The 27,931-nt window shown below is 45.6% G+C and overlaps 2 protein-coding genes across 4 annotated transcripts; both read left to right on the forward strand.

Moving 5' to 3' along the window:
- Positions 1–1,131: 1,131 nt before the first annotated feature.
- Positions 1,132–14,231, forward strand: PARL (presenilin associated rhomboid like). Its single transcript, XM_061553244.1, has 10 exons — positions 1,132–1,224; positions 4,326–4,497; positions 5,106–5,246; positions 5,949–5,997; positions 6,887–6,982; positions 8,879–9,028; positions 10,057–10,127; positions 10,465–10,566; positions 11,799–11,896; positions 12,606–14,231. Exons 1-10 carry the CDS (start codon positions 1,175–1,177, stop codon positions 12,700–12,702), a joined length of 1,026 nt encoding a protein of 341 aa, XP_061409228.1. The 5' UTR covers positions 1,132–1,174; the 3' UTR covers positions 12,703–14,231.
- Positions 14,232–14,765: 534 nt separating this feature from the next.
- LOC133343521 (testis-specific serine/threonine-protein kinase 6-like) lies at positions 14,766–22,757 on the forward strand. 3 transcript variants are annotated; one of them, XM_061553200.1, is made up of 6 exons: positions 14,766–15,027; positions 15,931–16,049; positions 17,109–17,268; positions 18,360–18,613; positions 20,087–20,492; positions 22,485–22,757. In XM_061553200.1, the coding sequence occupies exons 1-6, from the start codon at positions 14,953–14,955 to the stop codon at positions 22,509–22,511; spliced, it is 1,041 nt and encodes a 346-aa protein (XP_061409184.1). In that variant the 5' UTR covers positions 14,766–14,952; the 3' UTR covers positions 22,512–22,757. The 3 variants fall into 3 exon arrangements, with proteins under 3 accessions (XP_061409184.1, XP_061409177.1, XP_061409193.1); XM_061553193.1 differs by having other exon boundaries at positions 14,767–15,027; positions 22,481–22,757; XM_061553209.1 differs by having other exon boundaries at positions 14,769–15,027; positions 18,360–18,499; positions 22,481–22,757.
- The last annotated feature ends 5,174 nt before the right edge of the window (positions 22,758–27,931 follow it).

Below are 27,931 nucleotides of genomic sequence, written 5' to 3' on the forward strand. Positions count from 1 at the left end.
CTACAACATCAGAGTGCAGCGCCACATTAAATACGCACTACAATGACAATAGTTGAAAGCGATTTGAAGCATTTTTTGGGGGGGGGGGCAGAGCTTTATGACGTCATATTTGAGGGGGGGGGGTCTGACTTTTTGTGACGAAGAGGGGGGGGGTCAAAAATCGTCCCTAATCGCGTGACGTCATTTATGGACGGCCCCTATGGTATCTGTATATTTACTGCTGGATGGCTTGCAGGGGCGGGTCAGCACGTTACAATAACAAAACAATCACAACAACATTTAAACATGTCGTCGGAAGGCTTTCGCGACCAATACCATCCATAACTGAGAGAAGGGGTTTGTCAAGTTCAAGGTAATCAAGTTCATGTATTAGGTAGAGCCCTGTGAGCCATTCGGCTCTTTAATCGGGTGCAACCGCAACAAACAAAAAACAAAAACATGAACAAAAAACATCTTAAAGTGAATATGTGACTAAGTGCAAACAGAAAATCTAAGAAAAGACAGCAAAATATTGCAGAAAAAAATCACCGTACACCAACGCTGTGTGCAAAAATCCCAGTGGGATGCAAGTCAAACAACCAACAACACGGAAACTAAACGTGGCCAATTCGTTACACGAGTTAAGCGTTTAACATTTTAACTGGTTGTGTGTTTGGAGAGTAAACCCACTCGCTATACAACATCGGCAGCTCCTATTACCGTGACGTTGAGACAAAAATCCCACATTTTAACGAAAGGTTTAAATTCATATGTAGAGTGCGAACTACACTCATAAACAACCATAAATATATTCTAGATTTGAAGTTTTCGTGACTGCAAGGATTCATACTCTTTGGTTTTTTTGGTAAAGTCACGTAGGTAATTTTTAAAAAATAAAATAAAATATAATGAAAACTAAAATAAAATAAATAAAATCACTGAATTTATTACATTTTATTTTAGTGACTTTACCGAAAAAACCAAAGAGTATAACCATAAATATACTTGCAAATATATATATTTTTAGAAATAGACAACAGAGAGAACATGAATGGTCGGTACGATAATAAGTCGGTACAATAATAAAGTTCCGGAGTTGCGTTTTTCCGTCGGGACATTTATTTCTTCTTTTGTTGTCGCGTGAGCGGAGCCGGACGTGACGTCGGTGCAGGAGCCGGAAGTTCACCGGGTCAACATGGCAGCCGTGTTGAGGGGCGCGTGTGCGGCGCGTCCTTCACTCTCATGGTGACTCCTTCACTCACTCAGTCACTCATTCATTCTGTCACTCATTCACTCAGTCACTCATTCACTCAGTCACTCACTCATTCAGTCAGTCACTCAGTCACTCAGTCAGTCACTCAGTCACTCATTCACTCACTCAGTCACTCACTCAGTCAGTCACTCAGTCATTCACTCAGTCACTCACTCAGTCACTGATTCACTCACTCAGTCACTCATTCAGTAGTCACTCGTTGAATTCACTCACTCCTTCACTCACTCAGTCACTCATTCACTCACTCAGTCACGCATTCACTCAGTCACTCACTCACTCACTCAGTCACTCACTCAGGCACTCAGTCAGTCACTCATTCACTCACTCATTCACTCAGTCACTCATTCACTCAGTCAGTCACTCATTCACTCACTTAGTCAGTCATTCACTCACTCAGTCACTCACTCCTTCACTCACTCCTTCCCTCACTCCTTCACTCACTCCTTCACTCAGTCACTCATTCACTCAGTCAGTCACTCATTCACTCATTCGTCACTCGCTCATTCAGTCACTTATTCACTCAGTCACTCACTCAGTCACTCATTCACTCACTCGCACACCCGCCTACTCGTCCACCGATTCACTGAGTCGCTCGCCAAATCGCCGAGTCAATTGCTTTCGTCACTCGCCCAGTGTTTCGCTCACGGCTGTCGGCACTCGCTGCTGCCAATTCACTACCTCAGTTCAATTCACTACCTCGATTCAATTCACTACCTCAGTTAAATTCACTACCTCAGTTCAATTCACTACCTCAGTTCAATTCACTACATCGATTCAATTCACTACCTCAGTTAAATTCACTACCTCAGTTAAATTCACTACCTCAAATCAATTCACTACCTCGATTCAATTTACTACCTCAGTTAAATTCACTGCCTCAATTAAATTCACTATATCGATTCAATTCACTACCTCAAATCAATTCACTACCTCAATTCAATTCAATGCCTCAGTTCAATTTAACGCCTCAGTTAAATTCACTGCCTCAATTAAATTCACTACCTCGGTTCAATTCACTACCTCAAATCAATTCACTACCTCAATTCAATTCAACATCTCAGTTCAATTCAACACCTCAGTTCAATTTAACGCCTCAGTTCAATTCACTACCTCACTTAAATTCACTTCCTCGGTCACATATTCGCTCAGTAATTCATTCACGCAATTGCGCATTAGCTGATTCAATCTCTCGGTCGTTTATATCGTCGCATCAATTCTTGAACCCGTCGCTCGCTCGCTCAGTGATTCGCTCTGCCACTCGGTAATGTCATTCGCCTCGACGCAAGATCGAGGCGTCTCACTTTCTGAGCTATGCCGTCCACGCCAAACGCAGACATCGCTACATACATTCGAAATACATACTATCGATGCCAGTCGCTGACATTCAACGAAACGCTGAAACTAACATAATAATAGTGTCCGCGTGCTTCACGAGTTTCATAAACATGGGGAGTTTCGTAAAAAAAATACGAATGTTGTGAATCGTCCTACAACCAATCGGTAACCCCTAGCGTGCATAGCAGCAACCCTATCCAACCCCGTCATTCTCCTGCGACTCCCGCATTCACTATCCAAGTCGTTCACCGAATCGTTTACAGATGCACGTGCTAAAATTATGTTGCAATGATACGAAACATTCTGATAGCATATTTTGTCACGATTGTACCAAGTTAATCCCAATAATCTCACCGTCTAAACTCAAGGTCTGGGCATCGCCTGTTTGGACAATACTTTAAAATGGATACAGTGCAAGCGTTTGAAATGTAATGGTTTTCGAAAGTTACTTTGAATGGACAGCGCACACAACAATTTGGGGGGAGCATCGTGGTCACCCAATCAATACAGAAAGCATAACTCCTTGCTGCCATTAAAGAAAACTGCCGTTTTCCGGCCAAAATATCAAAACAAAATCTACAAGACCGCACAGGAAGGACTAAAGAAAGGGGCATCCAAGGAAGATTTGGATGTCAGAATATTGCAGACTGGTCGGACTTAAACCACAACCATCAGTCGGGTTCATTGAAATCACGATCATTGCCAAAACGGTGGCTTAGTGATTTCCTTTTCAAATTGGGCAAGAGTGATGGATGGATTCTATTGAAGTGGGCTGGTTTTGTAAATGTAATGTTTTGGTCAGATATAATTGTTTTGTGTTGAATAATTATATAATCGGTGGCCGGTTGTGACACTTCATACAAGATGCACTGCACTGCTGTGCTTGGCTATCCTGAAGTAAAAAATACCTTTCGTTATCTGCTCACCAATGCTCAAAGACTCATTACTTACCAAAGTTATTTATCACTCACCAACCCTCGCCAATATTATTTACTAACACTGGTCATTCACCACTTTTAATATTCCTGATATGTACCATTTTATTCTGTATATCAATTTGTGTGCACACCTTCACAAACATGTAACACCAACCTAAACTATATTGTAAATATAAGCTCCCAATGTGACATATACAACTCTGAAACAACTACGTAAGTGTGTACACACACAAACACCTACACAATGGTCTAACTATACACATGCAAACACGCACAAACATCCAAAATACAAAGATCCCCGTATAGTGCTGTTAGCGAGCATCTATGAAGACCAGCACGGTAAATGAAGGAGTGGGGGGGCCAGCGAATGGCGACGTTTACACACCGAACCGGGTACTTATTTGAGGCTGAGTCGACCTAGGGGAGGCCCAGGATCGGTTCAAATAATTATCACTGTTGGCAGCGAATGGGAATCGAACTCAGGTCGCCGAGTTCATAGCGAAACCCGCTAACCACTACGCCACCGCTCCCCAAACACCCACACATATATACCCACATGCATATACTGCACACATTAAAACAGCCGTCATTTCCCAGTGACAGTAACATCAACATCGCGTTCGTTCCTAGCTAGGTGTCCATTGAGGCCATGAACAAAATGTTGAAGGCTCGCTGGCAGGTCACAGGACGGATGCAGGTTTTATGGGTTCAACCGACTGAAATGCACCACCAATGCACCTCACTGGCAAAGTTGCCACACACAACCACACACCCCTTCACGTTGTCCCTTCTCTCCCCAGGTGCCTGGTGCCATGGCAGACGACGTGCCGTGGCTTCCGCCGCGTGTCCAAGGAAGGAAGTCTTGTGCCCCCTCCTGCACGCAATGGTTTGCTCCGTCCAGCTGAGTCCATCCCGGGCGGAGGGCGAGGTTCTGCCGTTTCCCTCGTGCGTCCCCTGTTCTTCACCATTGGGGTAATGCATTCATCCCCATGGCACGCACATGTCAACAGAGCCTCACTAGGCACGCTGGGGAGAAGCTTTGCGGATCTGTAACGTGGTTTTAGGCCGGTGGTGGTCTCGGATGGATGTAATATTTTCTGTTCGCTGTACACGTATGTGCATGTGTGGGGAGCGGTAGTGTTGCGCTGTGCTACGAACCTGGCGACCCGGGTTCGAATCTCACTCAAGGCCAACACCAGTGACGATTATCTGAACCGGTCCTGGGCCTCCCCTAGGTAGACTCAGCCTCAAATGAGTACCTGGTGCGATGTGTTAACATCGCAACTAGGGAGACAAAGGCGGCCGGGCGTGGTGCTGGCTACCCATCCCCTCGTGCGCTGTGCCGCCCTTCATAGATGCCCGCTAACAGCACTTGCCCCAACAGTCTGTTACAGGTTTTACGCGGGATTTTTGTCTTTTTGTCTGCACATGAATGCACACATCCCTGCGTCAACCCCTGCATTCTATGAGTATTTGTTCATGTGTGCGTGTGTCACGCATCCCTGCGTCAACCCCTGCATTCCATGCGTATATGTTCGTGTGTGTGTCACGCATCCCCATGTATCCGTACCTGTGTGCAGTTCTCGGGCTGTGCATTTGCGACTGCCTCTATCGTGCAATACGAGGTGGTAAAACACCGCGTGAACAACTACCTGAGTGACGCGCGCAATGCCTGGATGGAACGCACACGGCCCGCAAAGAGTGGGGACTTCCGCAAACAGGTGGGGACAGATACGTACGTGGGGAGGGAGATAATTAGCAGGAAAGATAAACGCGGAGATAATTACACGGGGAGGGAGATATATGCAGAGAGCGACACAGGGGGGAAAGGACAGAAAGATATGCACAGGGTGAAGAGAGATGGGAAGACAGAGGCAGTAAGAGACACAGGGAGACACCATCGTGAGATAGCACACGCGGTGACATCATTAGGGCAGGCGAGCGCATCACGTGTGATGTCATCGCATTGGCCGGCAAGGCAAGTGTTTTTAGCGCTGGATTTTGTTTACAATTTGGCCAGTTTTACAAAGAGTAAAATAACTTTTATACTTTAATTCAGATTTAAAGCTTTCGTGACTGCAGGGATTCATCTTCTTGGTTCTTCTTGGTTCTTTCGGTAAAGTCACATAGAAGGGAGAATAATTTTATTATGTTTTATTTTTATTATTTTATTACTTCCCTTCTACGTGACTTTACCGAAAGAACCAAGAAGATACTTTAATTCATTTAGATCATCTTTACGGGTTAAAATTGGCAGACTCGGAGAGAGAATCTGTTCATGCGTTCAACTTTGTTGAAAAGCGTTAAACAGGCAAGAGAGATGAGCAAAAGGAGAACAAAAAACACAAAATATGAAGAGGGAGAGAGAGGCTTGGCGAGGTCTCATTACGTCCCATGTTTTGTCATCTCCTCTGCACCCTCAGATCAACCTGTGGTGGAACTCGCTGTCTGAGGGCGGCAGGACTGTCGCTGGTGCGTCCTTTTCTGCTCAGCTCACCGCACTGCACCGCACTGCACCGCAATGCCCGTCACCCGGGCTCAATTCCTGGTCACGTGCAGTAGCAGAGGCAATGGTTCACTTTCCAAACCGTGCTGTGGGCCACACCCAGGTTGACTCAGCCTAAAAAGAGATGTTGGTGCAATGGTGTGTGAGTGTGTGTGGTGGTGCTGGAACCATCCATATCCGTCATGTGCTTTGCTGGCAATAAAAAGTGCTCCCTACTGTGTAGGCCAGAGGTCTAAACTAGACTTTAACTAAACTTATTTTTTTTTATCAGGTAAGACTCGCTGAGCTGTACAGCTCTTTTTCAGAAGCGACTTGGCCACAAATGGTAACTCAACGTAGTGGCTTATCACGTGAAAATTTATAGCAGCCGATTATACGCTAAAAACGTGGAGGGAAAAGCCGGAAGAACCGGAGAAAAATCCACGCGACCACGTCGAGAGAAAACATGCAAACTCCAAAATACAGGCGTCAGGGTCGGGATCGAACCCACGCACTGCTGTATCCCAGGCTAGGAGGTTAACGTCTCGCCAACGCGGCACCCATGCATAAAGGCAGACACACACTTGAACATGCATACGTAGATGTTCGCAAAAGCACAGATGTGCATATTGTTGAAATTTATAGCAGCCAAATACTTTCAACGCTTGTTTCTAAGTCTGTTGGGTAGGGCTCTTAGAAGTAGCTCTGTAAACGTTGCACTGCACTGCAAGCATTCTAAAAAAAAATCTTTGTAATCTTACGCCATGACCGCCGATTGCAGCTTGTACAAACCCCTCGGCAGGTTTGTGCGCGTGTGTTTGTCCTGTGGAATGTGTACGTACAACCAATGGCCAATGTGCGTGTGCATGCGTGCAGGCATCATCGCGATCAATGTGCTGGTGTTTGGAATGTGGCGGGTGCCGGCGTTGCAGTCGAGTATGATGCGTCTCTTCATGGCCAACCCTGCCGCAAGTAGGTGTGTGCACGCGCGTGTGTGCGTACGTGCCACCACGTGTGCGCGTGTGCGTGTTTACATGCTTATGTGTCGGTTGCGTACGTGTGTTTCACGTGCTGGCTGGCATGTGAAAGCGTAGGTCGTGTGTTTATTACGTGTGTAAAATGTGTGGATATGGGTGTTAGGGATGAGTTTCGGATTAACATTTTTTGAATGTTGGATATTCGGATGTTTCAGGTCAATTGACGTTTTTGTCATGTTTTCAGATTTAAATTGAATACACATTAATAAATAACATTAATTGTTTATGCACAATATTTGAGCATTTAAAATATTTTGTTAAACTAATCTTTTATTTTTTATATTAAGGTCCAACAGTAATACAAAAATATTAATGTGAAACATTTTTTTACTATATAATGAAGCAAATATTTTATTATTTGGTTGTTTTAGTAAAGTCACGTAGATAGAAAAGAATAAAAAGTGATTAAAAATCTTAATAAAAAACACTAATGTAGCCTGGTTTTTAAGCTGGTGAGCGTATTGGCAATCTATAATGTAGACTGTAGCAATGGTTATTAAACTGAGTGAGCGTATTGGCAGTCTATAATGTAGACTGTAGCCTGGTTCTTAACCTGAGTGAGCGTACTGGCAGTCTATAATGTAGACTTATTATTGGTTCTTCCGGTAATATAAAATAAAAATGTAAAATAAAACAATAACCACGATGTTTCGATCGCAACACAAGCGGTCGTCATCAGGAAATATTATTTATCTGATGGCGCTTTTGGATGCAAAGGTACTGATTTCATGTCATTAAAAATGACATCACTTCCGTTTAGGTAATGTTTTGAGATCAATACAATTAAACTCTTATCCTCTGATTTTCTGATATATCATATCCAGGCCCGATGTTTGGATTTTTATGATTAATCAAAAAATTGGGAACACATCCCTAATAGGTGTGTATATATATTATAGGTGCTTATAGATTATAGGTTCGAGATGACAGCTGCTCGCAAACAGCGCTTGCCTCAATAGTCTGTGCGAAGCTATTACGAGGGGGAGATCTTTATTTGTGTATTGGATACATTTTTATTTACGAGTGCATTCTTATTCTTGGTTCTTTCGGTAAAGTCAAAGAACCAAGAATATGAATCCCTGCAGTCACGAAAGCTTTAAATCAAAATTTAGAGTGCATTCTTCTCTAACATATGCAGAACCTTTATTTATACTGCAGGAGGAATCCAATGAGCCATAACGCTCTTTTTCACCGATGTCCAGTAGGGGGTGGGTCAGACAGTTACAACAACAAACAATACAAAAACACGAAAGGATTGCAAAGTATAGACAAGGTAAGTAAATCACAATTTGTTTTATTTGACCAGGTAAAGCCCACTGAGCTTATTTGCATCTTTTTTAAAAGTGCCCTGGCCACAAATGATAGCTCAACGAACTGGCTTATCACGTGGAACTTTATAGCATCCAAATACTCTAAACGCCTGTTTCAGGGTTGTGTATACATACGTGATATTAATCACATGCATGTGTAAACAGGTGTGTTTGTCTTCTTGGTTCTTTCGGTAAAGTCACGTAGAAGGGAAGTAGTAAAATAATAAAAACAAAACATAATAAAATAATTCTCACGACATTTCGGCCACAACGCAAGCAGCCGTCCTCTTCACCTGAGGACGGCTGCTCTTCACCTGAGGACGGCTGCTTGCGTAGTGGCCGAAACGTCGTGAGAATTATTTGATTATGTTTTATTTTTATTATTTTATTACTTCCCTTCTACGTGACTTTACCGAAAGAACCAAGAAGATGAATCCCTGCAGTCACGAAAGCTTTAAATCGAAATTTAGGTGTGTTTGTGTGTCGCACTGTGTATCTGTATCGGTTGTCTGTGTACGCAGAGGCCCCGTGCCTGCCCATGATCCTGTCGTGTTTCAGCCACTACTCACCCATGCACCTGGCGGCCAACATGTACGTGCTGTGGAGCTTCTCCCACAGCGCCGTCTCCATGTTCGGTCGCGAGCAGTTTCTCGCATTCTACACATCCGCAGGTGCGTTCGTTCGCCCGCATGCACGCCCACTCACTCGATCACACACCCACTCATCTTCTTGGTTCTTTCGGTAAAGTCACGTAGAATGGAAATAATAAAATAAAAAAACATGATAAATTGATTATTTTATTATGTAATAATATTATTTCCTATTCTACGTGACTTTACCGAAAGAACCAAGAAGATGAAACATAATAAAATAATTAATTTACAAGGATTTATTTTTATTATTTTATTATTTACATTCTACGTGACTTTACCGAAAGAACCAAGAAGATGAATCCCTGAAGTCACGAAAACTTTAAATCGAAACACACCCACTCGTTCGCCCACACACACGCGCTTGCTTAGTGACTCATCCACCCACTTGCTCACCTGCCTGCCTGCGCGTTCACTCACATACCTACGCCACGGTGGCGAGATGTTAACTCCCTCGCCTGGTATGCAGGAGGTTGTGGGTTCCCTCCCGACCCTGACGCCTGTATATTTGGAGTTTGCGGTTTCTCTCTCCCCGTGTTCGCATGGATTTTTGTCCGGGTCCTCCGGTTTTGCCTTGCACATTTATAATCCAGATACATTTTAGAGTATTTGGTTGTTATAAATTTCCACATAAGCTGCTTCTTTGAGCTATAATTTGTGGCCAGGTCGCTTCTGAAAAAGAGCTGTATTGCTTAGTGGGCCTTACCTAGTAAAATAAAAATAATTCAGGTTAGTTTAAATCATCACACACCCACTTGCTCGCTTGCTCCTTCTCTCGCCCATTTGCTTATTTATTCGCTAACACCCACCCACTCACTCTCTTATTCTGAGTTCATTCACTGGATTACTCACTTGAGTACCCACTCTCTCATCCACCCACTCACCCGCTTGGTTATTAGTCTACTGGCTTACTCGCTCACTGGCTCCCTCACTAACACGCTCAATTATTCATTCATGTACGCACGAGCATGTAACTACACTCATTTGCATGTGCGACTCACGTTGAATACACGTGTGCTTACACGCCTGTGCTCTGTGCTGCGTGTTAGGTGTTACCTCGTCGTTTGCGAGCTACGTCTTTAAGACGGTGACGGGAAAATTCACCCCCTCCCTCGGCGCGGTAAGTTCATCCACCTTGACTATAACGATGATGATATACGTGATGAGAGCTGTGTAATGACGATGGTAATGAAGAAACGGTGAAGCTGCAATTATGGTTATGGTAACGATTTTACAGTGCTAATGATTGATGATTGTGATGATTGGTATCAATCAGAGTAGGTATGTATGTTGAACTTCATTAGCACCGTACGTAGCCAAATGCGCTAACCGGAGGTGCATAGCAATGGTGATCGTGATGATGGTGTTTATGGTTGTCATGATGAGTATAATGATGTTACGTTGATGATGATGATTATGTTGATATCGTCGCTGATGTCAATGTCGTTGCCGTGCAGTCTGGTGCCATCATGGCCGTGCTCGCTGCCGTCTGCACCCAGTTCCCCGACAGCAAACTCGCGATCATCTTCCTGCCCATGATCCCTTTCACTGCCAGCAGCGTGAGTAGCTCTGTCACCCTCCCCGCCTCTGCCAAGGCCCCGTCTCCCTAAACCAGGGGTCGGCAACCAAAATAACAAGAAGAGCCATTTCTTTCCAATTCGGTACAAAATTCAGTATTTCAAGAGCCGCAATGCATCTGAGTACATACTGTACATACGTACATATCGTCAAGAAGCAGCCCGTAAAGAGCCGCATGCGGCTCTGGAGCCGTAGGTTGCCGACCCCTGCCCTAAACCAAGGCCCGGCCCCTTCTACAATGGTCCAGCACCCTTCATCCGTGTCTCCACACCTACCACCACGGCCCTTTCCAATACCACCAAGTCCTGTTCCCCATCTACCTGGGCCCACACCCCCATTTTACTGTAGCTCCTCCCCTCCCTCCCTCCCTCCCTCCCTCCCTCCCTCCCTCCCTCCCTCCCTCCCTCCCTCCCTCCCTCCCTCCCTCCCTCCCTCCCTCCCTCCCTCCCTCCCTCTCCTCCCTCCTCCCCTCCCTTCACATCCGTATGTCCCCATGTTGTTTACATCTGCACGCCACCTCTTCTGTCCACGTGTCCTTGTCCCTGATCTTACCAATGTCCCGTGTCCTATGTTGCCATGTACCCATGTCTCAAATCTCCCCAGTGTCCCCTTGTACTAGGGTCTCTTTGCCCTCATATTTCCATGTCCTTATGTCCCTGTGTGCCCATGTAGCACTGTCTCCTTGTGCCTTTGTCTACACGTCCCCATGTCAATGGGTCCTCACATACCAGTTTCCCCATGTCCTTGCCTTTCTTTGCCTGCTAAATCTGTGTTCCTAACGTCCTGTATGTATGTTGAACTTCATACGCACCGTGCCTAGCCAACCGTGGTAATCGGAGGTGCGGGGGGACAACAAACTAAACTAAACACAAAAATCAGTTTTAAAGAAATGCATTTTCAATCTCGATTTAAAAGTGCATAGCTTCAGTGGCTTCCTAATATCGGAAGAGCATTCAAGATGGCCGCAGAAGCACATCTGAAAGCACGCGATGCAGTGACCGTCTTTGTTCGACAGTTTGCCAAAAGCCGCTGCGAGGATGACCGGAGTCTGCTTGTAGACTCAGCTTTAATTATAATTACAATAGCAACAGCATGTAGCATTCTTGGCTAACGTTACAAGTTATAATTACATAGCAATCGCAGGTCATTACGGTAAACAAAGTCATTGCAATTTATAACGGATCCCATTTCTGCCCCCTGCTCTTTTCTTCAGGCTCTCATGGGGATCATGGCTCTCGACACGACCGGACTCATCCTAGGCTGGAAGTTGTTTGACCACGCGGCGCATCTGGGTGGAGCCCTGTTCGGCATGTGAGATCCCGCAGACAAAACCCCTCGCCCAGTTGTTCACCGTCGTTGACCGCGTGGCGATTCGACCGTGAAGATAGTTTGCCTCCATCGCTCTCATCTCAAGACGCTGACGTCATTAGATTTCGATTTAAAGCTTTCGTGACTGCAGGGATTCATATTCTTGGTTCTTTCGGTGAAGTCACGTAGAAGGGAAATAATAAAAATATAACATAATAAAGTGTTCATTAGGACGCTGTCTTTCCGACAGCTCTGTTCTTCACCTGAGGACGGCTGCTTGCATTGTGGCCGAAACGTCTTGAGAATTTTATTATGTTTTATTTTTGTTATTTTATTATTTCCCTTCTACGTGACTTTACCGAAAGAACCAAGAAAGATGACGTCATTGTCAGTGGGCATTAACAACACCTGGCATCATTAGGCATCAATTTAATTAATTCCTGTGCTTAAAGCAAGCTTTTTGAGCCGCGTGTGTTCATCTGTCAGTGATATGCCAATGGTATGCGAGTTTTTATATTTCATTAATGAAACCGATATTCAATTGATTCAATGGTTATTTCAATATTCTCCCTCGTTGCTTTAATATATACACACGTTTCCACCTGAAGTGATTGCACACGTGTGTATGTACGTACGCGTGTGTGCGTAACCTGTCTCCACACACGTGCGTGCATTTACATGTGTATGTGTGTACGCGTGTGTGCGTGTGCAGTCTGTACGCGTGGCGGGGAAACGAAGTCATCTGGCTGAACCGGGAACCTCTGCTCAGAATCTGGCACAACATCCGCTCCCGCGGGGGTGGCTCCTAGCCCCGGGTGCGTGGCCTAGCCATGAGGGGTGGGGCTTATTACAAAGGGGGTGGGGTTTTGTGGGGGGGGGGGGTGGAGTTTTGTTGGAGGGAGCCCTGGAACTTTGTGAAAACATGGGGTGGCACTTGCCACACAATTGAGGGGAAAGGCTTTGTGTGGGAGAGTTTGGTGGGGCATTGTAAGAGTGGTGAGGTGGACCATGTCACAAAGTCTGGGCGGGGCTTAAAAAGAAGAGATGCGAGGGGAGGGGTCTAAATAAACGAGATGGCGCTTGCTCTAAAAGGGGAAGTCATTTTTTTTAAAGGGCGGTCAGGGCTAAGATGTATTTAAGAAAAAGGAGGTAGTTAACTTTAAGGAATGGCTTTTACAAACGGGGCTGGGCTTAATTTAAAAAGGACACGTTTGATTGAAAGTGCACGATGCTATTAGAAGTGGGCATGGTTTATTATTTAAGTGGAGGGACAGGGTGTAATGGGAAGGGGGGGGGGGGTTAAACCAAACGTGGGCAGGGCCTGGCCAGAAGAGGCTGGGCCCAGTCAACTGACATCATCGTGTCATCAGACGTGGCTTCAGAGAAGCCTTTGATACTTTGCTTTGATGACGTCACACCAATACAGTTATTCTGAATAAACAAAAACACGTTATTTGGAGGAGGCCGGATGGCTTGGATGCCAGCGCTGGACTGGCACAGCTGAGATCCTCAATACAAATCCGGGTTCAGTCATCCGTTGCTGATGGTCCCCGCTCACGATGTCACCGAAGACTGCACGAAAAAAACACGTAAATACTCTTAGTTTTTTCGGTAAAGTCACGTAGGTAAAAAATGAAATTAAAATTTTTATTTTATTTTAATTTCATTTTTTACCTACGTGACTTTACCGAGAAAACTAAGAGTATGAATCCTTGCAGTCACGAAAGTTTCAAATCTAGAACACTAACGTAAAATTTGGTTCTGCACTTAATATTGGTAATTTTTAGCTATTATGATGAAAAATATATTAGTTTGACTGTCATATGCTGAACATTATTCGCTGCAGCAGGACAGGTGGGACAGTGCTGCCCTGCTTGCTACTGTGTGTACTTGGAAGAGATATCAGAGGTAGCTCTGTGGTTTCTTCTCTCCGTGGGCTTTTCTCGGACCAGATGGTTGTGCACTGCTGTTTGCAAGATCCAGATAGATCCTTCGTCCTATTGCTAGACTGATAGCATAATAGAGATATTGCTAGAAAATAGACAAAAACACACATCGTGGCTCATGAACACACGCAAGAGCAGTCGTGGATATATTGGTTTGGCTCTCAACACAATCTGTTGGGAACCTAAGGACGATTTAAGTGTGTGTGTGTGTGATGGCATAATGGATTAGCCACTTCCTGCACCACAATTGTAGCCTGATCTGGTTCTGAACAGATCATTTCAGCCCGGAACAGACTCGGTCAAACTATTGCCCAAATGTAATGTCTCTGACCTGACAATGAAAAACATGTATTAAAGGCTACATACACTGACGTGTTGTAGTTTGAAAGAAATGTGTTTATGCGCAGTCTTATGCTATTTTTATTTTTTGCATAATGTAAATGTTAAGTTGCCGAAGTGAATGTAATTGTACGAACAAATGTGTATGTTTAATGGTCATTTTATAAGGGCACCACGGGGTGACCAGCCCCTCCCCACCCAGCCTCACCCCTCCCACCCCCCACCCAGCCCCACCCTCCCCACCCACCCAGCCCCTCCCTCCCCACCCAGCCCCTCCCTGCACAACGGACACAATCTCCTGTGGGCTGGTGTAACCTGGCGATTCCTACCAGTATTATTGGCAGAATGTATTGTCGTACAAGGCTTGCAAGCATCTGCAATAGTTTTACATTTGTGAGCATTTGGATATTTAAATAAATGCATATTTAAATAAACTAAAAGTTAACCAGAAAATGTTAAACCTTCGTGATGTTGCAAACGAAGTTTTAACGTGGGCCCCCTTGACCTCCCTTCGGCTTAGTGGCACGTGACGCCGGACATCAGAATGACCACGTGGTCCGCACGTGGCCGGCCACAACGCACGTTGAGATATGCGCGTGCCCATCAAGTCGGTTTGAATAATGCGCATTCGTTAATATAACAACATTACCTTTGAGTTTTTATTATTAATTCTGCAGCGCTGTGAGACTACTATTACGGGCGATGTAATCAGGATCGTTTTAAAATATCTAATGATAACTATATCGTTAGATGGTGAAGTGTTAAAGTTTACGAATGGATGCTAAACACATTTTAAGTCGATATGGATACAGACTCGGCTACACTCTTGGCGAAGGGACGTACTCAAAGGTAATCGTCGTCACATTAACTTTTTCATAAGATTGGCTGGGTTGTGACCACGTCGAAAACGCGAGGCCGTGCTTTGCATGGCTTTAAGAGCACCAAGTGGTTTGACAATTCGTAAAATACGACTCAACCTTGGTACAGCATTCTATAGCTGGGCATGACTCATTGATGAAACTCTCTGAATCGTTATACTGGAGGAATCCGATGAGCTTTAAGATATTGTTTCACATGTCCAGTAGGGTCATCAAAACGTTACAACAAAAAAAACACGCTATCCGTGCAAAGTATGGGAAAGCTAAACAAATAACTTGGTATATATTAAAAATAAACGTATCTTTTGTATCTAACCAGGTAAGGCCCACAAACCCGTGTCAACTTTGCTGAGGGGTGCCCATAATGCGTTAAATCACGACACGATAACCCCGAGGAAGTTAGCAAAGGCCCTCTGTCGAAAACATTCGGCGTTACCATCGTACACGCGACGTTATTTATCTTGAGGCCTTGCTCTTAGGTTCTTTCGGTAAAGTCACGTAGGTAAAATAATAATAATAAAATAATAAATGAAAATAACTAAATTAAATCACGACGTTTCGGAAGCAACACAAGCCTCCGTCATCAGGTGCTCCAGTAAAATTACTGTAGCGTGTGAAGAGAGCGATTCAAGACACGTGTTTTTAAAAATATAAATTAAATTACTGGAGCAGTTACACCTGATGACGGAGGCTTGTGTTGCTTCCGAAACGTCGTGATTTAATTTATTTCTTTTCATTCATTCATTATTGTATTTTATTATTATTTTACCTAAAAGAGTATGAATCTTTGCAGTCACGAAAGCTTAAAATCCAGAATCTTGAGACCTTGTTTAAGGATTGAGTTACACAACTGACACCCTCGCCATCATCTCAGGTGAAGTTTGCAACGTCCGAGCAGCATCAACGAGACGTGGCCATCAAGGTCATCGACCGCAGGAAGTTGCCTCCCGACTTCGAGGAGAAGTTCTTGCCCAGAGAGGTGGACCTGCTCAGGTAGGCTCGATCAGGCGAGGGCCTTAGGCCTAGTCTGTTGTTGTTGTTTGAAGACCCATAAAGAGACAGATCTCTGACCCATCGTCTGAACACTCCCACCACGTAAATCTGCCTTGTCTTGAGACCCCATCGCAGGTTGACCTGTCATTCTACTGTAGAGATTCCATCAGTTGGCTCTGTAAGTCCATTGTCTAGAGACCCCATTAGGGACCAGCTTGTGTATTGTCTAGACACCCCATCAGAGAACGATCTATTATCTAAAGACCCCGTGCAGAGACTGGCTGCATCAGTTGTAATGTCCGGACACCCTGTCAAAGACCAGTCTGTGTATTGTTTGGAGATCTCATCAAATACCACCATTTGAAATTCAGCGATGCTGATTCAGTGTTTCTAACATGGCCATTGTGAACTACCAGAGTAACTCAGCCCGATTGCTCACTCAGATTCTCAGACCCGGCCATTATGAGCAAATTGCCATGTAAAAACGAGAGGCACCCAACCTCGTGGGTTTTAACCGAAGCACACCATACCAAAGGTGTCGACACAGCCATTATGAAACTCTTTGAGATGAATACACTTTATGATCTTATCAACGCTGCCGAGTTTAGTATTGCAGAGCTGGCCATTATGAGCCTCGAATGATGATGATAGAAAGACATGCACCAAGCCCAATGTATCTCACCCATGCAGCCCTATGATCAATGCTTGCCAGCACAGAGTCTTCGAACCTGACCATTATGACCACGTGTTCTGCCTGTTCGGGCCACAGATCCCTGCACCACCAGAACATTGTGGAGGTTAACCGAAGCAGACCATACCAAAGATGTCGACAGCCATTATGAACCTCTTTGAGATGAATACACTTTATGATCTTATCAACGCTGCCGAGTTTAGTATTGCAGAGCTGGCCATTATGAGCCTCGAATGATTATGATAGAAAAACAAATGCACCAAGCCCAATGTATCTCACCCATGCAGCCCTATGATCAATGCTTGCCAGCTCAGAGAGTCTTCGAACCTGGCCATTATGACCACGTGTTCTGCCTGTTCGGGCCACAGATCCCTGCACCACCAGAACATTGTGGAGGTCCTGCAGCTCATCGAAGGCTGCCGCGGATACATCTTCTTTGTCATGGAGCTCGCGCAGTCCGACCTCCTCCGGCTCATGCAGGAACGGGGCAGCCTGGATCAGCGCACGGCTCGCGGGATCTTCACAGAGGTACGCTAGCGGTGGTGATGGTGTTCGTGGTGATGGTTAGTGTGCTGCACTACAAACCCGGCGACCCGAGTTCAATTCCCACTCCACGGCCAACACTGGTGACGATTATCTGAACCGGTCGTAGACCTTCCCAAGGTTGACTCAGCCTCAAATGAGTGCCTGGTGCAGTGTGTATACATTGCCACTAGGGAGACAAAGGTGGCCGGGCGTGGTGCTGGCCAATCCGCCTCATCGTGTGCCGTGCCGGCCCTCATAGGTGGTCGCTAAGGGCACTTGCCCCAACAGTCTGTTAAGACTATACAGGGGATGTTTGTCTTTGGTGGTGCTTCGTTGTGGTGGTTGTGGTTATTGTTGTGGTGGTAATGTGGTCTAGTCATAATTACTATCATATACATAATCAGCAACGTCATCGCCGTCACGTCTTTGCCATTATCACTTGCACTGGGGAGACAAAGGCAGCCAGCCACAGCAGGATATGACTCTGTCTAACCACATGTAACGTCCCAATGCTCGTTGGGGAGGAGAGGCTGCAATTTTCTCTTTTGGGAGCCACACCGATACCGCCTGGACTTTTATGGAATACATGAGGTCCGGTGTACTGGTTCTCGCTTCAGTCACCAGGAGAGGTGGACAGACCATTCTTGGTCAATTCATAAAATACCACAGGAACCCCAAAATCACGAATGATAACCCAGAGCCCTTGCCTTTTGACTATCATTAAGATCATTAATGATTGTGCGCAATCATTAAAGGTCACATTTCTTATTCTTGGTTCTTTCGGTAAAGTCACGTAGAAGGGAAATACCGAAAGAACCAAGAATATGAATCTCTGCAGTCACGAAAGCTTTAAGTCACATTTCTTGTTAACAGTGGGGAACAACCGGGATGTTCTCTGTCCCCTACACTGTTCAACATTGTTCAAAGTGCATCGGGCCTAGCACAAGCACTGCGGTCACAAGTGTAACTTCGTGGCCAAATGGCAGCTGTTGTTTTATGTTTCGTCGTTGTTGTTGTGCATACAGTCCTTGCACTTTCCCCACAAATCTGTACACGCACTATCTGCGGGCACCTTTGTCTTTGCGTGCGTGCAGCTCTGCAGTGCCGTGCACTACCTGCACCAGATGCACGTGGCTCACCGCGACGTCAAGTGCGAGAACGTGCTCCTGGTCGACGGGCTGCACGTGCGTCTCACCGACTTCGGCTTTGCCCGGCAGTTCCAGATGGACCTAGCGTCAGTCCCAACGCACCACCGATTCTCTAGTGCGCAGTGGTTCTCAACAGTGCGGTCCCAGGTTACTGGGTCCGTGACGGTCCTCCAGGTGGTCCGTGGGGCTGTGATGCAAATGTAGGTTGATCCGGAAAAAAACTTTTGTTTTGGACGTAAATTCATATTTTACTTATGATATTTCATTTAGAAATGAAGTTACGTAAAATACCCTGATTATACTTACCGTAAATGCACCCCCTAAAAAAACCTTATAGTTCTTCTTGGTTCTTTCGGTAAAGTCACGTAGAAGGGAAATAATAAAATAATAAAAATAAAACATAATAAAATTATTCTCACGACGTTTCAGCCACAACGCAAGCAGCCGTCCTCTTCACCTGAGGACGGCTGCTCTTCACCTGAGGACGGCTGCTTGCGTAGTGGCTGAAACGTCGTGAGAATTATTTTATTATGTTTTGTTTTTATAATTTTATTACTTCCCTTCTACGTGACTTTACTGAAAGAACCAAGAAGATGAATCCCTGCAGTCACGAAAGCTTTAAATCGAAACCTTATAGTTGCGTAAAACATTTGTTTTACTTTTCAGTAGATGCACCATGGTCTGTGTTTCACCGTAGTCGCACGTGTCAGTGTAGTTCAAGTGACGTCACCTACCACCACAAACACTCATGAGATGAAGGCTTGTTTTGGATCTCTCACAGAGTAGTGCAACTGTCCACACTTGAGAACAAGCGCACGACAGGAGATGCCACAGAACTTCTCAGATGCCGTCAAGTGACCTCGAGCTTACACAGTAGGGGGCAGCACTTTCCCATCTGTCCTGCTACAAGGAGGGGTGGTTCAACGCTTGACAGTCACGATACTTTTAATTCTCACAGGTGGAACATCACTCATTTAAGCGCGGAACCAAATGTAACGTGATGTATATTTCTTTGCCGAGACCATAAACTCACGACAATGGAAAACCCAGTTTAAGCAAAGGCGATCTCTTTAAATGGAAATGGATCAAGTTTAGCAATTAGCGGCAAGATATGTCAATGAGAATTCTCACGAAAAAACTATTGTCATTGTGATGTCGAAATTTGTATTTGTCGCAAGAATTGTCTGAGGGCGACAAGAAAGCCAGACTGAATAGCATATGTGAAATCTATAGCAAAGAGAGAGATTGAACTGAACTAAATAGGTATCACGCTGGTAGAATGGACCGTGACAGGAAAATAATAAAAAAGAAACATGTAAATTGTGATAGAGGAAATTACTCCATGCATCATACAGCCATTGACTCAAACCAACTCCCACGTGACATAATGGAGGATTTCGCAACGAACGTAATTATAAAAAATTTAATTTAGAATAAACCTGACATTTATGTTTTTACGAAACCTAATTTATTACGTACAATATTACGTGTCCAACAATGGTCAAAAAACTTGAAATTAGGACGTCAAAATCCCAATTTTCACAAAGGCTTTGGAACATCGGGGGCAGCATGTTATGCATCCAGAACTGTGCTGACCAAACAAACGCATTTGGTAGCTTTATTCCAAATCCCACGAACACCACCCACCCACCCGCCCACCCAACCTTCCGCAGGCACCCGGGCTGTCTGGAGGAGCTGAGCAAAACTTACTGCGGCTCTGCGGCGTACACGTCGCCCGAGGTGCTGCTGGGAACGCCGTACGACCCGCGCCTGCTCGACCTCTGGAGCCTGGGCGTGGTGCTCTTCATCATGGTCACGGGCTACATGCCCTTCGATGATTCTAACCTGATGCAGCTGGTGCGCCAGCAGAAGAAGGGCGTGACGTTCTCTGGAGTAGCCACTCCGGGCCCATCGTCTCACGCGCAGCCACTGCCGGGTCCCTCCGGCACGGACGACGGCGGTGGCGGTGGCACTGCCGATGACAGTGGCCACGACGACTTCATGGCTGGCAACGTGCCGTCGGGATCGGGGTCCTCGTCCTCGCCACGGAGAGACGGTGCGGGCTCTTCGAATGCCACGGTAATGAGAATGCATGGCTAATGCGCCTGTGAAGTTACAGCCTTGGTCAGTTCACTGCAGGATGAGGGATTCATCATGCTGTGCTGGTCATGGTCATTGTTTGACCACACTTCACCATGCTGGACAGGTGTGATTGTAAGTAAAGGTGTGCGTTTGTGTACAGGCGAGTGTTCGTGTGTGAGTATTCACTCTTGTGTTTGGGAAAATCGACCCCCACTTGTGGTGTCAGACAGTAACACTGGAGCGTTGTGGGTAATGCCATTGGGGGAAAGGCTGACATTAGTCAGGCCATTACCCTCATAACATGCTCGCATTCACCACAGTTGCAAATGGGGCCATTGAATGAGTACAAAGGGCTGGTAATCCGTCCACATTAAACTTAATTTCGAAATAACCACAGGAAAAAACACATTAAAGTAAGAGTGTGTCTGAAGCTTCGGAGAGGACGGTACGTCTATGATATCCCCTGGTGGAACCCCATATGGCAGAGCCAGGGACTGAAATCCCCCTTCAGGGATCCTCTACAAACAACAGCCAATCGCTGCGGCTACCCACGGGAAATGTCCAAACGTTCATTGGGGAGAAGAGGCTACCATTCCTCTGTCCGAATCTGGGCGGGTACCGTCTGGACCCCCGTGGAATGCAGGAGGTCTGGTAGGCTGGTTCTGGCTCCGTCACCATGGGGGATGGACCATCCTCCACTCGAGACAGGAAACTAAAGAGACAGGGAGTGGCTTTTCTCATGAATAAAAATATGAAGGGAACGTGATGAGTATGGCGGTGAGGTATGAGAAGCAATGGGTCCCAGGTTATTGTGAACTCGTCCCCATCAACATAGGAATGGTTGTGGTAGCCTAAACCCAAAATGGGTTGAACATCACTAAACGGATCAAAAAAGGGCTGATGATTCTGATTCCTTCTATGACCTCCTGTCCCAGTTGCTCGCTGCACAAGTCCCACTTGTGCCCATAGAGACAGCTGCCACTGGGGGTGCTCTATCAAATGTTTTAGATTAGATTTGATGTAAAGCGTTTATGAGGCTCCCTGACATTAAGAGTGCGAGTTGTAAATAAAGCAAAGTCATCGTCATCATTACTCCATCCAAAACAGGAATAGCTGGGACTTGGTGAGTACAGTCTGTTCTACTATAGCACATGTTTTCATAACGCGAATTGGATATAACTCGATGAATGCATGAGGGAACACGTTTTATAATGTAGATGCGAATGGATATAAAGCGATTTAGTGAACAGAACTATGTCACGTGAGTAGGAATACGCAGTCCATAATCAACGTTTTTGGGTTAGATCGCGTTATTTATAAATGTGTCGTAACCCTCCACCACCCGACACGGCCAATCAGCAAAAAAGTGTCACGTTGACAAAAGACAAATAGTTCACTACTTTAGCCCACCGGTGTGTTGAAGCGTGAAACCACAACATTTACAATTTTTGAGTAGTACGACGTTTCGCTGCTAATTGCATCCAGCATCAGCGGGCAATTCGCCAGAATGGTGAGGCTCTGCTCTTGCTCCCGGTCTTAAATAGAGCAGCAGCAGGGTGACGTCATCATTTAACTCATCAGGTGCAGCGTTTTGAGACGGAGGAGGGGGTTATTGTAATTATATTTTAGAGGAATACGCAGTTGTACGGCTGCTTCGGCTGGATGCCTCTAGATCCTACCCACGCGCCTCAGTCTTTGTTCAGCCTGCCTATACGCATCTTGCATGTTGATTTGAAGCTTTCGTGACTGCAGGAATCCATACTCTTTGGTTCTTTCGGTAAAGTCACGTAGGTAGAAATAAAATAAAACAAATCACGACGTTTCGACCGCTTGAGTATCTTACATGTTATCGCGGACTGTGCTTCACCCTATACTACCTCCTTGTGGTAGAACAGACTGCAGTTGAAAGATGCAAGCGAGAATTTGAGAAAAGTCACTGAGAAGACAACAGAAAATGTCTGCGTCATTGCCCCATGTGTCCACAGGTAGACACCCGGTGCGAGGACCTCATTTTGAAGCTGCTGTCATTCAAGCCTTTGGCTCGACCTCAGCTCGCTCAGGTCTTCTTGCACCCATGGATGATGGAGGCTCCGGATCAAGACCTAATGCTCATCCGCTGACTGTGACCACTTCTGGCTGAGCTGACCCAGGGCTGGCACAATCCCCACGTGGTTCCTCTGTTTGGTTCTACGACGTAGTGGTTGAGCAAAGGTGCCTTGAGTGACGCAGCGCTGCTTTGTAATAATTAAAATATAAGCTTTGCTCGCGTTGTTATGCGCCTCGGTATTTATGCTCACCACTCAAGACACGCACCAGACATCGTTCGCCAAATATTTAAACTCACCACTCACCTGACACGGTTTATGAGAGGCTAAAGCCGATTCAGATGTACGTACACTGTGTGTAGATTAGTTGTGTCCCAGTCGGATCCATTTTTGTTCCCATGATTCCGTGGACCTGTTGATAAGACTGTCCGTTTCAAATCAAGAGCATTCAGCTTTAGAACAGGACCAGCCAAGCGAATGAGCGTGTCCAGTCGCGCAACTAGCGTGGAGGCAGGCGGTGCCTTGGCCTCCCTGGTGGCCAAAGCTTCGAGTTTGGCCCCCCCCCCCTTGACAACCACCATGATACATTTTCAACAAAGAGTGTAAAAGAACAAACGTATTTAAATCGCGGTTGAAATTTGTTTATGCAAAGGCATTCAGTTACGATCCACGTTTAATTTTAATTAATTAGAGCAGTAACGTTTGGAGTAAAATGACATTTGAAATAGAACTCCGTTTCTGGTATATGTAATTAATTAGATACGTGTAAATTATATTGCAAAGCGGTAACTACGGAGCTGTAGTAGCTGCATTTTGCTAAGACTGATCGCCCCTGCAGCGTTAAATGTTCGAGACCGTGAGCGTAATGATGCGATTATCAGAATGTGAGTATTTATACTGGAGGAATCCAATGAGCGATGGAGATCTTTTTCACAGTTGTCCGGTAGTTTTCACAGATGTCCAGTAGAGTTGGCAGGAGGAGCCGCGATATATCGCCTAGGTGCGACCGTGCGAGACAAATCAAATGTTGGGGACCCATCGAACCGATTCCCGCACCAGCCCTGAGCTGATAATGTCACTACGCCACTGAGCGTCATGTGCGTTGAGCCCCCCCCCCCCTCGATTGAGAAAGTCTTCCAGGACATGCAGATTGCAGACCATCGTTTTGTAAGAATGCCGTGTACACTGATTTCATGTCCACGGTGATGCATTAGTCTGTTGCCAACTTTAAATGTGCTCATCTTGAAACGGCTTTCGAGCATGATTGGGTGTCTCACAAATGCAAGCAGAGCTGCTACAAAGAGCCGCCGTGATTAAGCTCAAGAGAGCTGAGATGTATCTGAGCTGTGGGACATGAGCATGCAGACACACCAGGCGATGCGTGATGGTTTATACTCAGCGATGGGTGACGGAAGATCACAGCTCTTGCTGGAATATTCATTTGGTTTATTCTGGGCACATGAAAAAATACTTTTTAGGAACACCAAAAATGTGCATGACACCCTTCAGCTCAGTGTAGTCTCAAGAATTCATGCTCATTCACCTTCCCGATAGGGGAAGGCATCGTGACTGCCAAGGGCCTAGGCAGTCACACATATTCTGATCCTAAATGGTCAGCGTGGTAAATGTTTTTTTTAAATCCTTTATATTAAGTTTGCTTGCTTGCTTAGGACCGTGCAAATCTTTCGGTCGTTTTTTAACCCACTTCCCGTGATCCAATCGAGCTGACATTTTCCACACAGACTCGTTGTGCGTGACAATTAATGTTCGTGAAAAAATGTTTCCCAAAATTTTACACTTTTTAGGACAAAAATATATTTAATTACCAATTGCTTAATGGTGCAATGCAATCATCTGACCCATAGGTGGCAGCCATCTCGAGCCAGAGGACGAGAGGACTCTAGCCGCCACGCATGTAAAGGATTTATAGTGAAAAACTTTGTTTTTACGGGTTATACTTATTTTAAACTCACCTACGATTGTTACGGCCTTTGGGATCCGCCGGCATGCGTCAGATCCCAGAAGCTCAGCAGGTTATGGGCCTGGATCGTGCACAAGGAGATAGCACGTTGGCCGCCCTGTTTAATATTGCGGGTGTATTGATCATGCATCGCCAATACATTAGATATGGACAAGGATCCCCCCCCCCCCCCGTATGGCCTTAACAGACTGTTGGGGCAAGTTGCTGTTCAATTTCGATTTAAAGCTTTCGTGACTGCATGGATTCATATTCTTGGTTCTTTCAGTAAAGTCACGTAGAAGGGAAATAATAAAATAATAAAAAATAGAACAAGATAATTAAATAGTCAGCGTGGTAAATGTTTTTTTTTGAAACTCACGTACGATTGTTACGGCCTATGGGATAATTATGTTTTTTATAATTTTTTTTATAAAATAAAAATAAAACAAGATAATGTTTTTTTAAATATATCAAATAATAATAAAAATAAAACAAGATAATTATGTTTTATTTTTTATTATTTTTATAAAATAATAATAAAATAATAATAGAAACAATAGGATAATTATGTTTTATTCCCTTTCTACGTGACTTTACCGAAAGAACCGACAATAAGTTGGTGTTCGTGAGCACGTAGGGGTGGGGTGGCAAAACACCACGCCCGGCCGCCTTTATCTCCCGAGCGGCGATGTGAGCACACCGCACCAGATACTCATTTGAGGCTGAGTCGACCTAGAGGGAGACACAGGAGCGGTTCAAAGGTATTCGTCAATGGATTGTTGGCCGTGACCGGGAATTGAACTCGTAGGGCAGCGCGCTAACCGCTGCACCACCGCTCCCCGTACATTCCAAACCCAATGCGTACAAATTGAGTGAACGAGTGCAGGGGAGATTGAGTGCTTAATTAAGTGCATATTTATCGCATCCTGTAGGTTGGCTTACGGAACTAAAGCATGAACACGGACGACAACAAAAATGAAACAGAACCTGAAAGGGCTCAAAGGTGCGTGCCGAACTGCATACTTTGAATTGCGGGCGGGAGAGAAAGAGGAACGCATTAAATTTCGATTTAAAGCTTTCGTGACTGCAGGGATTCATCTTGTTGGTTCTTTCGGTAAAGTCACGTAGAAGGGAAATAATAAAAAGACAAAACAAATTAATTTTATTATTTTTCTTCTACGTGACTTTACCGAAAGAATCAAGAAGAGGAACGCATTATTTTGTGCGTATTGTGGGGATCAATAAAGTTATTAAGTTATTAGCACCGTCGGCTACGTACGGTGCGAAAGAAGTTCGACGTAAAAAGATCCCCCGTGTAGCCTTAACAGACTAGGGGCAAGTGCTGTTAGCGAGTGGCACCTATGAAGGCCGGCACGGCACACGAGGGGGTGGGTGGCCAGCACCACGCCCGACCGCCTTTGTCTCCCCAGTGGCGATGTTTACACACCAGCTACCCATTTCAGGCTGAGTCGACCTAGGGGAGGCCCAGGAACATGTTCAGATAATCGTCACTGGGTGTTGGCCGTGAGCGGGAATCGAACCCGGGTCGCCAGGTTCATAGCGCAGCGTAGCGCTAACCGCTGCACCACCGCTCCCCACCCAATACACAACGCGCATCCACCCCGACCGGATTTTAGAAACGCGCCTCCTCTCTGGAGAATACGGTAAGCGTGTTGGCGTCGGTGAAAAAAAACGCGTTTGGTAATCGTTGCCCAACCTCTACGCGGCGCGTCTCGGCCGCCGTCGCGTGTTGTGTAAACACACGCGTGTTTGTTTTCGCCTCTATTGTTCGCGGCGTCGCGATCTCGCGGTGCGCCGCACCCGCCCGTCCGTCTTTGCCTCTCCTCGTCCCCCGCCAGGGTAAGAGCGACCGCGCCGCTATCTCGGCCGTGAGGGGGGAAGCCGCGAAACGTCGCCGCGGTTCGCGACTTCTACGCGAACGTGGGTCGGGGCCTAGTCCCCGGAGTCACCGCCGCGGTCCCTGGGTTCTGGCCTGGAAAGGCCGCCGACTCCGAGGCCAGCGAGACCCGCGCGGGGTGTTAGGCGACACGCGTGGCTTAGATTGCGATGTAGGCCACGACGACTTAAATTTAGTGTTATTTGGCTTAAATTGAACACTGTCGGTTTGTGCTGTGCTTGTTTGGAGTTAAATTGGGAGGTCAACATGCTTCGCTGTGTTCGTGTTACATCGATATTGGGCAGGGCAGTGTGGGCTGCGTCACCCACGTTCCGGCCGTCTTTGTATCTCCATTGTCGATGTTTATAAACTCCACTAGGTACAGTTCTCGTAATAAGGCAACAGTCAACCTCGGGGAAAATCGGGACCGGTTCCGATGTAACTCGCAACTTTATATTGGCCGGTAATCGCGGCGTTACCAGCAACACAGCGCATTACCCTACCGGCTGATATGTAAATGTGCTATGTAAATATTACCCGGCGTTGTTTGTGTGACCGTGGGAGTCGAAAACTGAATTGTAACACGAATGGAATGAGAACATGTTTTATGTTTGAACGATTTGCTTTAATGTGAGAGCCCGGCCTATCGTTTTCAGTTGGTAGATGAAACGCTTACTATGTGGGAAGTCCGATGGAGTTGTGGTCTCTCGCATGGAGATAGCTTGCTTTGAATTCAGTATTCAAATACCAAAGCGTATGAATCCTTGCAGTCACGAAAACTTCAAATCTAGAATCAAATCTAGAATTAAATAATATTTTATTCATTATTTTGAGAGCAAAAAGCGCATACTGTAGTACTTTGAAAAAGTTTTCACTGAACTGCCAACATTGGTGTGAAAACGATGATAAATATTGACTTGGTTGCAGTTTCCCCATTACTAATGTTTGGAATTATTATTATTTGAAGTTTATTTATATGCCGAGTGGCTGCTGCTGCTGATGTGTCTTGTACAGCGCCTTGAGTTCCTTGATGAAAATCCGCTATACAAATGGAATTATTGGACTGGAATTTATCGCCCTTTGCTCAGGGCAGCCGACGCGATCCCAATGCTCATTTGAGTTATGGAGACACACACTGATTGTTGGAAAACACAATTTTGTGCATCCTTATTCACGTGTCATTACTGCGACCCTTACAAAGTAAACAACAAGGGCAAATGTTTACAGCCATGAGACATTGGTGGAAGTATATTAATACGTATGACGGGAGACGAGTCTATCCATAGGCTTTCTCACAAAGGAGTACTGATTTTATCGACCCCGAAGAAATGATAGGCTGCATCGACCCCCAATAAGGATTTGAGTTAGCAACATGATGGCGAGTCGCTCACCTCGACAGCTGAGCGATCTGGCCTGATACACCCCTTAAAAGGTGTTTTGATAATGTATTTAATAAGAATTACACACACTTGATGCAGTAATTTTATCTGTGACGGTCCCACCTGATGACGGAGACTTGTGTTGCCTCCGAAAC

The sequence above is a fragment of the Lethenteron reissneri genome, chromosome 2, assembly GCF_015708825.2.
Source record: "Lethenteron reissneri isolate LAM-NWPU_2019-01 chromosome 2, ASM1570882v1, whole genome shotgun sequence".
Classification (NCBI taxonomy): Eukaryota; Metazoa; Chordata; class Hyperoartia; order Petromyzontiformes; family Petromyzontidae; genus Lethenteron; species Lethenteron reissneri.